Source organism: Prunus mume, linkage group LG8, assembly GCF_029339155.1.
Source record: "Prunus mume cultivar Tortuosa linkage group LG8, ASM2933915v1, whole genome shotgun sequence".
Lineage (NCBI taxonomy): Eukaryota > Viridiplantae > Streptophyta > Magnoliopsida > Rosales > Rosaceae > Prunus > Prunus mume.
Window position 1 is genome coordinate 1211659 of NC_142705.1, and position 13149 is coordinate 1224807.

General features: G+C 38.6%; 2 protein-coding genes and 1 pseudogene across 2 annotated transcripts; all 3 read left to right on the forward strand.

The window, feature by feature from the left end:
- The first annotated feature begins 3540 nt into the window (after positions 1-3540).
- LOC103341331 (2-alkenal reductase (NADP(+)-dependent)-like) lies at positions 3541-6893 on the forward strand. The gene is made up of 5 exons (XM_008244837.3): positions 3541-3959; positions 4494-4671; positions 5244-5410; positions 5876-5958; positions 6256-6893. The coding sequence occupies exons 1-5, from the start codon at positions 3696-3698 to the stop codon at positions 6632-6634; spliced, it is 1071 nt and encodes a 356-aa protein (XP_008243059.2). The 5' UTR covers positions 3541-3695; the 3' UTR covers positions 6635-6893.
- Positions 6894-6914: 21 nt separating this feature from the next.
- Positions 6915-10059, forward strand: LOC103341330 (2-alkenal reductase (NADP(+)-dependent)-like). Its single transcript, XM_008244836.3, has 5 exons — positions 6915-7790; positions 7960-8137; positions 8532-8698; positions 9093-9175; positions 9469-10059. The coding sequence occupies exons 1-5, from the start codon at positions 7566-7568 to the stop codon at positions 9845-9847; spliced, it is 1032 nt and encodes a 343-aa protein (XP_008243058.1). The 5' UTR covers positions 6915-7565; the 3' UTR covers positions 9848-10059.
- Positions 10060-10540: 481 nt separating this feature from the next.
- On the forward strand, positions 10541-11937 carry LOC103341329 (2-alkenal reductase (NADP(+)-dependent)-like; annotated as a pseudogene).
- The last annotated feature ends 1212 nt before the right edge of the window (positions 11938-13149 follow it).

Sequence of the window (13149 nt, forward strand, 5' to 3'; positions counted from 1 at the left end):
ATCTCGTAAGCAATTACGTTCCCTTCCTTTCCTTGGCAATTAATAACAGTCAGAAAGAAAGTAGCTAGTCATATTGTTGAAGCATGAAACATTCAGTCCTATCCAATCCTTCCTTTCATGGACTAAATAATTAGGCTGCATATGCTTCTGCTATAAATAGGACCGTCGTCAGACTCAGAGTATATATGAGGGTGCATGCAGTCCAGGCCTCGGAGAAGTAGTAAAAAATGGAGCAGCAACAATTGATGAGCAACAAGCAGGTGATTTTGAGAGAGTACGTTTCTGGACGGTTTCCCACAGAGGCAGACATGTATGTGAATACAAGCAATTACATAAGCTTGAAGGTTCCTCCACAAGGCTCAACTGTGTTGGTCAAGAATCTCTACTTGTCCTGCGATTTCTCATCATGGATAATTCTCATCACAGAATGACCAAATACGTTTATTGTACCCCTGGCTCTGTAAGTCATCTTGTTGATCATCACTACTAACTCCCTCAAATTTCTTTACAATTTTGTGTTGTTTATTATCTTATATATATCGTACATAAATGCATGCGCATATAAATATATATGCGCAGCCAATATGTGGGTATGGCTCGCGTGGCTAAAGTTTTGGATTCCAGTCATCCAGAATTTAAACAAGGTGACTTGGTATGGGGGCTAACCAGATGGGAAGAGTACAGCTTCATCACAAACCCTGAAAGCCTCATCAAAATCCGGCACACTGACACTGATGTACCTCTTTCCTAGTATACTGGAATTCTAGGTAAGTAATAGTAATTTCATGCATGCATATCCATCCATCCAGGCATACAAACCAATCCAATCCAATCCAATATCCACTGATGTACGTAGGTATGCCCGGTAAGACTGCTTATGCTGGTTCTTTGAAGTATGCTCTCCGAAGAAAGGGGAATACGTGTTCTTGTCTGCAGCATCCGGAGCAGTTGGGCAGCTTGTGGGCCAATTTGCAAAATTGGCTGGTTGTTATGTTTTCGGAAGTGCTGGAAGTAAGAAAAGGTACTAATTAATTCATGATTATTATTGAGGAAGAGAAGAGTAGTAGCTAGTACCACACACATGGTGGTTGAGTTGATTCTTTATTTATGAATCTTTATTAGGTTGATCTACTGAAGAATAACTTGGGGTTCGATGAGGCTTTCAACTACAAGGAGGAGCATGATTCTGAAAAGGTACTTCCCTCAAGGCATTGGCGTCTACTTTGAGCATGTTGGTGGGGAAATGCTGGACGCTGTGCTGCTCAACATGAGAGAACACGGTCCCATTGCCGTCTGTGGAATGATTTCACAATACAACCTCCCCAACCCTCAAGGAATTAAAAACTTGATGCAAATTGTATTTAAGCGACTGCATATACACGGATTTACACATGTGATTACGATCACATTGTGCCTAAATACTTAGACTTTGTGCTGCCTTACATCCGCCAAGGCAAATTAGTGTATGTGGAGGACATAGTTGAAGGGATTGAGAATGCTCCAGCAGCCCTGGTTGGGCTCTTCACTGGTCGCAACTTTGGCAAACAAGTCGTTGCACTTGCGAGCCACGACAATCAATCACAAATCAAACTTAATTAGTATCTCTACTTGTTCTTGTTGTGTTGTTGTTATAGCGTATAGGTAGTAGGCCTATAGCTACTTCTGCTTGTAATTCTCTGTCCTTTGAGAGAGCAAGGACAATGAGAAAATACATACTTTGGATTAAGCTACACTCCTCGGGTATATTACGACATGCATTATTATGGATGTCTTGTTTTCGTTTAAGTGCCAGTTTGGCATTGCTTATTTGGGATGATAAGTGATTTTTAAAATTTTTTGAGAAGCTCAACTCGTTTGATAAACTGTTAGAAAATCACTTACTGTTAAAAATTGATGTGAAAGCAAACTATAAGGGAAAGCAGCTAATGAAGTGCTTTCATTTTCTAATTATGCAGAAATCAGTTTCGAAGAGACATTGGGTTTAATGATTATGCGGCAATCATTTTCTGAGTATGTGTAAAATCAATACCAACAACACTTTTAACAAAAATTTTACCAAACGCCAAATTGTTTTCTCTCACAGTTGATTTCTCTTACAGCAAATCTGACAACGATTATTTTCACAGCACAGCAATGCCAAACTGACCCTAAGCCATATGCAAATTGAAAGAGATTCTAAGATAATTTAGTTCAATTCCCGAAGAAAGAAGTCCCAAATTTCATGGAAAATCCTAACAATTATTCCAGACATTTCTTGGTACTTTGTTTGTACAAGATTTCACTCAAGTCACTCTTCAACGTATGTTTCACACATCTCGTATTGTAGTGGGTTTTGATCTGCGAGTTGATGCTCAGAGCTCTTCGCCAGGCGGGACCCTTTATCTTTTGTTTGGATTGGATCAATCCTCTTTTTTCTTTGGGCTTACATTTTAAAAGGCCCATAGGTCCATTGTTCTTCTATGAATTGAATTTCTCTTTGTATACGATATAAATGGAAAAGTTCTATCAATTAAAGTTTTGTAATCATTAAAAGAGGGTAAATTTCATAGTTTTTTTTAGAGAGGGAAAATTTCATAGTTAGAAAGATAAATATCTTGGATTGATATGGTATTTTGATGATTAGTGTAATTAGAAATAAACATTTATGATCATTTACTTATATAGAAAATGTTACGTTATTTATTTGTTTACAAAATGAGATTTTTTTAATTTTTTTTATTTTCCATTTATTTATGTAAGCGATATTAAGCTTTAGGGCAAAATATGGACCCTCATTTTGGTCAGTATAACTAGACCTGATCAATATTGTAGATTACCAAGGAATTGAAATCTTCTCAATTTGGCTTCAAGGTTGTAGTTCAGTTACAAACAATATTGTAGAGTTTTTAAAATCCTTTATGGATTAGTCAAATTAAGTTAAATGACTTACTTTTCAGTTGTTACGTTCTAATTAGATATGAAGTTGGATTTTCTTTGTGGATGAATTTGGTCCTTTGTTTTGTTGGGTTTTTAGAAATCCCAGAAAACAGAAAAAAGAAAAACCATAGTGATGTGGTCGCGTTCTTGTTGATTTTTTTTCTTCAGTTTTTTTAAATATTATTTTTTCAGTTTTTTTTTTTTTTTGTATATTCTTAACGGTTAATGGGTGAAACGGGTCATATCGTGTTATTAACGGGTTCATATTTAGTATTTTTCACTCATTTTCTTAACGAGTTATGTCGTGTTAACCCGTTAAAAATTGCCAACGATCACATCGTTACACTTATATTCATTTATTACTACTTTGCTATTAAGTGTGACATACCAATCTTGCCCTTCACCCATTGGATTAGAGAATTTCTCCCCTTCTTCCACGAGAAAGACTCACATTTCGTAACACATGATAAGAATTCTACATAATAGGATGATTAAATTTAAATGGGAATAGCCAAATAACGCTATCCTCACACGTGGCAATAATATACCCACAACGGCAACACGCTAAAGAGTAAGAGAAGCTTCCATACGCAATTTAGCATACATAATCTTCGGTTTGGTTTTCGACCGCTTCAAATATCCATCATTGTTCATATCGTCTTCCTTCCGCCTACATTAACATAATATTAAGACGATTTCCACAAAATAGACAGAAACGGAGAGAAGCCAAGCAATTAGTAAAAAGAGAAGAAGAGAAAGCAGCAGCAGCAGCATTGTTAATGGCGGCGAGTACTGGTGGTGGAGTGGGAGCAGAGGACGTGGTGAGGAACAAGCAGGTGATTCTGAGAGACTATGTCTCCGGCTTCCCCAAAGAGTCTGACATGCAAGTGACCACTGGCACTACCAAGCTGAAGCTTCCAGAAGGTTCCACTGCTGGGGTTTTGGTGAAGAACCTCTACCTCTCCTGCGACCCTTATATGAGAAGCCGCATGACCAAGCGCGACCCTGGCGCCAGTTATGTCGACTCCTTCAACGCCGGTTCGGTGAGTCGCCCAGTCTCTAACTTGTTAATTGTTTTGATAATGTTTGCCTTCTTTATTTCCTTTCAAATTCATATCAAGGTTGAATCTTTTTTAGCATTTCTCTCTTCTCTGAGATGTACATCCGAAAAGAAACCCGGTCCCATTTTTTTGGGTTCGGCAGTACAATTTTATCGTATTTGTTGATTTTTCGGGCTGTATGTTAATGATTATGTTATGTGTGAGAGAAAAATTATGATGATTTGTGGTTTGTTCGTGATGATATCAATTATCCTTCTTCTCTTGTTCGCGAAATTGTCTGCACTAGTCCATATCAGATATCTAATCCACACTTGAGTTATGTATGTTGTAACAAATGAACATCCAAGATCCAAGCTTTATTAGTATTATGCCATCGGCTGGATGAGACGTTTATAAGTTACAACTCATACCCAGGCCAGGAGGCCAGGAGGCCAGGATAGTGTCTACTCAATGTTGTAGGCTAGCATTTCTTACTTTTAACTTTATCACATTTGATATTGAAATCCTCTCTCTCAGCCTATAACTGGATATGGAGTCGCTAAAGTTTTGGAATCTGCTAATCCCAAGTTTAAGCAAGGCGACTTGGTATGGGGGATGACTGGGTGGGAAGAATACAGCATCATCACTGCAACAGACTCTCTCTTTAAGATTCACAACACTAATGTGCCCCTCTCTTACTATACTGGAATTCTAGGTATGCTACTTCTTTGAATAATTTACAAGCACCTGTCCACAATCTTTTATGTTGAGTACGGACCGGAGTCTACCAATATTAGTTCATTTTTAATTTTTTTTAGACTATTCTCATGCTAAAGTTAGAAGTGAACAGATTGTGTCAAAATCCTCTTTTTTGTTCAACGGTTTTTCCTCATGATGAAAGGATTTTTGTATATTCTCATCTCTAGTTGTATTCTCCCTGCACTGTGACCTCTACGATGTTAAGTTGAATTGCTTTTGTTAATTCTCACACTACTCTTCATAAATTAGATTTTCACAGACCAATGTACCACATTCCTTTTCAAGATTAGTAATTTGGTTTGGCAGTTCGGGAATTTATTTAGCATAAAGTGATTCTACTTCAATGGGTCATACAGTCATCTTCCTGCCTGGATCTGAAGCTTTGCCCTATGCTTGAATGCGATTCCTGAAGTGATCCATCCTAATTAGTTCAACCAAGTTTTCAGTAATATGGATTTGTAAATTGTAATGCGCAATAAATCTGTTTGATGCTCAAGGCTCATCTCATGTACTTGCTTTTATGTATAGGTATGCCTGGAATGACTGCTTATGCTGGTTTTTATGAGGTTTGCTCTCCTAAGAAGGGAGAGACAGTGTATGTTTCAGCAGCATCTGGAGCAGTAGGTCAGCTTGTTGGCCAATTTGCAAAGTTGTCTGGTTGCTATGTTGTTGGTAGTGCTGGAACCAAAGAAAAGGTGAATCATTGCAATTTATTGGTCAATGTCAACTTACATTTTAGTTGGAATTCTGTGGCTGTGACTCAAATTGGATGACAATGTTTGGCTTAGAAACAAGTGTTTAGTGATGTGTGCCAAATTGTTGACTGGACAAATTTAACAAATAAAGAGAACATGTTGAGAAGTACAAATATTATATTGGTGACCAATATTCTTTATCCTCAAATAATGTTTGTAAAATTCATTTAGTTTTATTCTTTAACCTGCTGCTTCATCTGATTGAAGAACTCTCGCTGGCAAAATGTCCAGATCATTGGACACAGCGTAAGCATATGCTTCTTAATACATTGCGGTGGAAAGTGCATCTATAAACTTTGATGGTGGTCATTGCTACATTTTCACTATTTCACAATACTATTTGTTTACCCATTCATTCCATATTTTAATATAGAGATGTATAATATATCATTTCTTTGAGTTAAGGTTGATCTGCTGAAGAAAAAGTTTGGGTTTGACGTTGCTTTCAATTATAGAGAAGAACCTGATTTGGATGCAGCTTTAAAAAGGTCAGTATTACAGGTGTACTAATCAAAATCCAGTTAAACTGTTTTTTTAAAAAGTTATGTCCTACTTACAAAGGGCAAGCCCTATAAAAGGCATTAGCAATCTCTAACAGACATCCTAATTTAATCCCCAATCCTGAAACAGAGAAAGAGAAAGTGAAATGTACATACTGTATGAGCATGTGGCTAGCGACATATTTATATAGAAACTCATGTCTCCGTCCTCTTACTGTATCTATTCCCTACTTTTGGGTGATTGCTTATATATGAACTAAATGTGTGCACTGACTGGCTTAACAGGTTCTTTCCGGAGGGCATCGATATATACTTTGAAAATGTTGGGGGAAAGATGCTTGATGCAGTGCTGCCGAACATGAGGGTCCATGGTCGGATTGCAGTTTGTGGGATGATCTCTCAGTACAACCTGGAGCAGCCGGAAGGGGTACATAATTTAATGCATCTGGTCATTAAACAGGTCCGCATGGAAGGTTTCCTGGTTTTTAATTACTATCATCTTTACGGGAAGTTTCTTGAAATGGTTTTGCCTGCCATAAAAGAAGGGAAGATAACGTACGTGGAAGATGTAGTTGAAGGGCTTGAGAGCGCTCCAGCAGCTCTGATTGGGCTCTTTGCGGGGCGCAATGTAGGAAAGCAGGTGGTTCTAGTTTCCCGAGAATGACTTGATCAGACTCGACACTCTCCTCCATGCCTCTTTCTCTCTCTCTCTCTCTCTCTCTCTCTCTCAAGTCTGAACTGAAGCTTTCTTTCTTTCTTTGGCTTAGCCTAGCCTAGCCCATATGGTAGAATCATCATCTACTGTAAATGCAAATGCAAGCAAATGCTTCTTCTCCATTTACAACTTTATACTTGTTCTACTTGTACAAGGTTTGTGGCGAATCTTGTTTAATAAATGTTGTTGAACTTTTTTGATCTTTCAATCAATACAAATTTATAAATAAACCCAATCCTAGACATGTATTTATAAAAAAACTCAAGTACTATTTAAACATAGAAACACACTCAAAATCAACCCCAAAGTCAACTTTTTGGGTGTGTTTATAAATGAGTTTTGAGTGTGTGTAATGATGGGTTTTGGGTGTGTTTATAAAGTGTTTTGGGTGTTGGGTTTTTTTATAATTTCAACCTCTATTTTGGGTGTTTTAGTGAAACTCCCTTCAATCAATCCATGCAACTTGCAGGTTTTTTTTTTGTTTTTTTTGTTGGTCTGTTTAAATTAGGGCGGGTGTAACATTTCCTGCCCAATTCAAGTTGGAAGAGGTCTTAATTTCCAATCCTGAAAGATTAAGAAACCAAACAAATGCATAGATGGATTTTCACAATAGGCATTCGTGCCTGTCTGGTAGTAGATAGACTCGAAATCGGCAAAGTCGAAATGGAATGGATTATTCATACGTGTCATACGCACACGTCACACATAGACACAAAATCATCGAGCAGACCCATTGACATTGCTCGTATCGATTGGCACGCATACAACTTTGCAGACCCATTTACATTTAGAGAGAGGAGCCGCAGCAGAAGCTATTGGTTAAAAAAGCTCAAGCAAATTGGAAATTGCAAGTTTCATAGGAGCAGCAGAGGAAGTGATCATGAGGAACAAGCAGGTGATCCTGAGAGACACCGTCTCCGGCTTCCCCAAAGAATCTGACATGCAAGTGACCACTGGCAGTACAGAGCTGAAGCTTCCAGAAGGTTCTTCGAGTGGTGCGGTTTTGGTGAAGAACCTCTACTTGTCCTGCGATCCATATATGAGGGGCCGTATGACCAAGCGCCATCCCGGCGACAGTTATGTCAACTCCTTCAACCCCGGTTCGGTCAGTCTCTTCAACCTCGGTTCGGGATGATTTAATGATCTAAAACCAAAACCCTCTTCCTCTTGTATCTAAATATCTCTGCTTTATGCTGAGATTTATGCTAATCCTTTTCAATTTAAGATTTCTCTACTTTTAATGATAACACATTGATATACTGAATCTCTCGCAGCCTTTAACTGGATATGGAGTGGCTAAAGTTCTGGAATCTGGCGATCCCAAGTTTAAGCAAGGCGACTTCGTTTGGGGAATTACCGGGTGGGAAGAATATAGTGTCATCACTGCAACAGAGGCCCTGTTTAAGATTCACAACACCGATGTCCCTCTCTCTTATTATACTGGAATTCTGGGTATGCTGCTATTGCTATTTCCCCCCACTGTCACTTTTAAAAGTTCTCTTTTTGAAAATTGCTTCTGCTACAAGTAGCTAGCTTTCTGAAATCTATAATATGAGGTTGATGCGTGATTATTGTGAGTGTAAGTACACCAAAGCTCGTGAGGGCCTAATCCCTCGAATGATATTGGTACATAATTTCAATTTTTGTATGATTGTCATGCAGTAATTTATATGCCCGGATCTGTAGCACCATTTTCTGCTTGAACGTGATCACAAAATAATCCTTTCTAATAGATTTAAACCATTGTGAAACGTACTTTTCAGATATATATGCAAGGGTTAATTTGTAATGCAAGATATGTCCTGCTTGATGCCCAAGGCTCATCTAATGTATTCTTTTTATATAGGTATGCCCGGAATAACTGCTTATGCTGGTTTTTATGAGGTTTGCTCTCCTAAGAAAGGAGAGACAGTCTACGTTTCAGCAGCATCTGGAGCAGTAGGTCAACTAGTTGGGCAATTTGCAAAGTTGTTGGGTTGCTATGTTGTTGGGAGTGCTGGAAGCAAAGAAAAGGTGAGTCATTGCAATTTAGTGGTCAATGTGGACTAGCATATTAGTTGGCAATTCATAGCTGTGATTCAGATTGTTCTTGTTTTAGAAACATGTATGTATATTGATGTTTGCCAAATTCTCAACCTGAAAAATGTAGTTAAAAAATAATAACATACTTGGAAAATAGAAGAGAAAATCTTGTTCCTCAGTACAAATATTGGGGACCAGTCACTCATCAAGTGTGTTAAACTCGTTTAGTTTTATTTTTCAACATGCTGCACTCAATTGATATTCATCCAATGGGCAATGACTCTGATAGTGTCATTCTACAGCGTTCACTATTACACTGGAACTTTTTTACATTTTTCTTTCCTTTTCTTTTTTTAATATATATATTTTGTTTCTGTCACTTAAGGTTGATTTGCTGAAGAACAAGTTTGGATTTGACGAGGCTTTCAATTATAAAGAAGAACCTAACTTGGTTGCTGCTTTACAAAGGTGAGCCTTATATAAATGTATTGCATCAGAATCGAGATTTTATTTGAAGCTTTGCCCATGTCCGATAACGAGGAGGTGTTTCTTTGTCTATAATTTTCATATGTTGGAGCTATATATACTGAGTTTCTCATGTCTTGGTGGTAGGACCCCTCCTTGAAAGGTATAAAATGAACAAAGCAAAATAAATAAGGAGAGGCCTCCAGTATGTGCGGCTGTTGCTCCTCTTCCTATATTCCATAATTTTGGTGTAACATAAAGAAGGAAAGGTCTCAATGTATGATTTTTCTTAACAGATATTTTCCTGAAGGCATCGATATATACTTTGAAAATGTTGGGGGAAAGATGCTTGATGCAGTGCTACTGAACATGAGGATCCATGGCCGAATAGCAGTTTGTGGGATGATCTCACAGTACAACCTTGAGCAACCAGAAGGTGTACATAATTTAACGTCTGTGATCTCTAAACAGCTCCGTATGGAAGGTTTTGTGGCTCCCAGTTACTATCATCTTTACGAGAAGTTTCTTGAAATGGTTGTGCCAGCCATAAATGAAGGGAAGATAACGTACGTTGAAGATGTAGTTGAAGGCCTTGAGAGCGCTCCAGCAGCTCTGGTTGGGCTCTTTGCCGGCCGCAATGTAGGAAAGCAGGTTGTTGTAGTTTCCCGAGAATGATTGAACCAACTCTATACCTCTGAACCTTTAGCTATATGGTGGTGTTATCTATTGTAAATGCAAGTTATGCATTGAAATTAAACTGAAGCTTGTACTGGCTTGTGACAAGAATTGCCCTTGTACGTCATTCTGTTGACGAGAACTGTGTCTCCTTTATAAATGTTGTTTCAATCATATATGCAGAGAGTTGTAATTTCCTTTTGTTTGAATTATATATGGTGTAATTTCCTTTAGTATGACAAGGTTTGGGTCGATTATTCTCCTCTACTCCGTATCATTGTCACTTGTGGGCTGTCATTGGAATTTGGAAGGTATCCATCCTTAACAATACCAAGAACAACGTATACATATAATACATCTTTCTCTGGCAAGGATGCCCTTATTTTGAATTTTTTAATTTGAGAAAAGAAAAACTCGAAGCTGTCTATATTTTGGATCATTCTTTAAAAGAAATTTATTGGAACTAAAACACTTGAATAAAATATAAATATGCAGATCTCAGTATAATCAAGTGCCACAAACAAGACTTATAGCAAACTCCTCTCTAAATAAATACTCTGGTTCAGATGAAGAAGAAGCAGAGCACCACCTAAATTCATCGGCTCTCACTCTGCATCCATTATATTATAGTAAAAGAAAACTGAAACAGCTAGTTTGGTAAAAACTTAAGCAATTAATAAATTCTGCTAATCAATGGCGAGTGAGGAGGGAGTGATCAAGATCATGAGGAACAAGCAGGTGATTCTGAAGGACTACGTGTCCGGCTTCCCCAAATAATCTGACTTGCAAGTGGTGAGCACCGGCAGTATAAATTTGAAGCTTCCAGAAGGTTGTGAGGGGTTGTGGTGAAGAACCTCTACTTGTCCTGCGATCCTGGCAGTGGCACCCGTTATGTCATCAACTCCTTCAACCCCGGTTCGGTCAGTCTCTCTGATCTGCTCTGCTTTTCTCTGCTTTGGTTTGCTTTTCTTTTTTATAACACAAGTAAGCTGATCTGACTGAGATTGTTATTGTGGCTCCCTCTGGAATATGGCTGTGGCAGCCTATAAGCGGAAATGAAGTGAGTAAGGTGTTGGAATCTGGGGATCCGAAGTTTAAGGAAGGCGACTTGGTTTGGGGAATTACCGGGTGGGAAGAATACAGTCTCATCACTGCCACTGCAACCCAGTCTTTGTTGAAGATTCACAGCACCCACGACGTCCCTCTCTCTATACTATACTGGAATTCTTGGTACGAAACATGAGGGTTACCCTAATTTATATTCATTGCTTGATGCTCAAGGCTCATCTCATGTAGTTGCTTTGATGTATAGGCATGCCTGGAATGACTGCTTATGCTGGTTTTTATGAGGTTTGCTCTCCTAAGAAGGGAGAGACAGTGTATGTTTCAGCAGCATCTGGAGCAGTAGGTTAGCTTGTTGGCCAATTTGCAAAGTTGTCTGGTTGCCATGTTGTTGGTAGTGCTGGAACCAAAGAAAAGATCACTAGTCCTTAGCTTAGCTTAGCTGTTATGCTGCTGCTTTCTCTTCTATTCAACAATTCTGCTGCTTTCTTTTTTAATATAATACTTTTTCTGTGAGTTAAGGTTGATTTGCTGAAGAACAAGTTTTGTTTTGATGAGGCTTTCAACTATAAAGACGAACCTGACCTTGATGCAGCTTTGAAAAGGTCAGTATTCTATCTAAATCAAAATTGTGATTTAGATAAACAAGGAAAGGTCAAATGTATGATTTTTGTAAATAGGTACTTCCCTGAAGGAATCGATATATACTTTGATAATGTTGGGGGAAAGATGCTTGATGCAGTGCTACTAAACAAGAGGATGAATGACCGAATTGCAGCTTGTGGGATGATCTCACAGTACAACCTGGAGCAGCCTGAAACAGGTCCACTTGAAGGGCTTCCTGGTTTTCAATTACTATTACCTTTATGGAAAAGTTTCTTGAAACGGTTCTGCCTGCCATAAAAGAAGGGAAGATAACCTACGTGGAAGATGTAGCTGAAGGCCTTGAGGGCGCTCCAGCAGCTCTGATCGGGCTCTTTGCAGGCAACAATGTCGGAAAGCAGCTGGTTGTAGTTTCCCGAGAGTGACTTTCATTTCATCACACTTGGGTTGGGATTTCTAAACCTGTTGCTTGCTAGCTACATGGCAAAATGAAGATTATTGTAAAGTGTAATTTGAGGCATCTAATTACATAATGCACTTGGTTTGTACAAGTTTTTGTAAGCTTGTTCAAAGGGGCTGTGCTGTCGCTCCCTTTTTATTTTTCTCCTAATAAATCATATAGCCGGGCGGCTATACCGGGGTCCTTTTTTAAATTAATGATATAGCCAACCGGCTATACTGGGCTCTTTTTCTAAAATAAGTAGTTTAGCCAGGCGGATATTTCAGAGTAATAGTATAGCCGCGCGGATATACCTAGGTCTCCGTTTTTAAAAAAAAATTAATTGTATAGCCGGGCGGCTATACTGTGGTTTTTTTTAAAATAAACAGTACAGTCGTGCGACCGTACTTGGTTCCTTTTGTTTTTAAGTAATAGTTATGCCCCGCGGCTATACTTGGGTCCTCAAAAAAACATTGTAGTTATGCTGTGCGGCTATGCGCGGGGTCTTTTTTTTTAAATTTTTTAAAATTACTAGTACAGCCGGTCGGCTGTTTGGTTTTAAATGATGTTATAGCCGCGCGGCTGTACCTGGCTCCTTTGTTTTAAACGGTCGAATGGCCGACCGGCTATACTGGGGTCTTTTTTTATATTAATAGTATAGCCGACCGGCTATACCTTGGTTTTTAATTTATTTACAATAAATAGTATAGCCACCTGGCTGTAGTTGGCGGCTTTTTTGTTTTTAAATAATAGTAGAGCCGGCAGCTATACTTGGGTTTTTTTTTTTTAAAAATAGTATAGCCGAATGGCTATTCTGGGGCCCTTTTGAAAAAAAATTATAGTAAAGCCGACCGGCGAGACTAGAGTCTTTTTTAAAAATTACTAGTACAGCCTGTACTTGGTGCCTTTTGTTTTTAAAATAATTGTATAGCCGCACGGCTATACATGGGTCTTTTTTAAAAAAAATAATCGTATAGCCGCCCGGCTATACCCGGTTTATTTTTTAATAAATGGTATAGCCGCCCGGCTGTACGTCCTTTTGTTTTAAATAATAGTATAGCCGATCGGTTATACTGGGGCCCCTTTTTTCCCGCAATTAATAGTATAGCCGGTCGGCTATACCTGGGTTTTTAAATTTATAATACATAGTATAGCTACCTGGCGGTACGCGGCCCCTTGAGCCGCGCAGCTATACTTG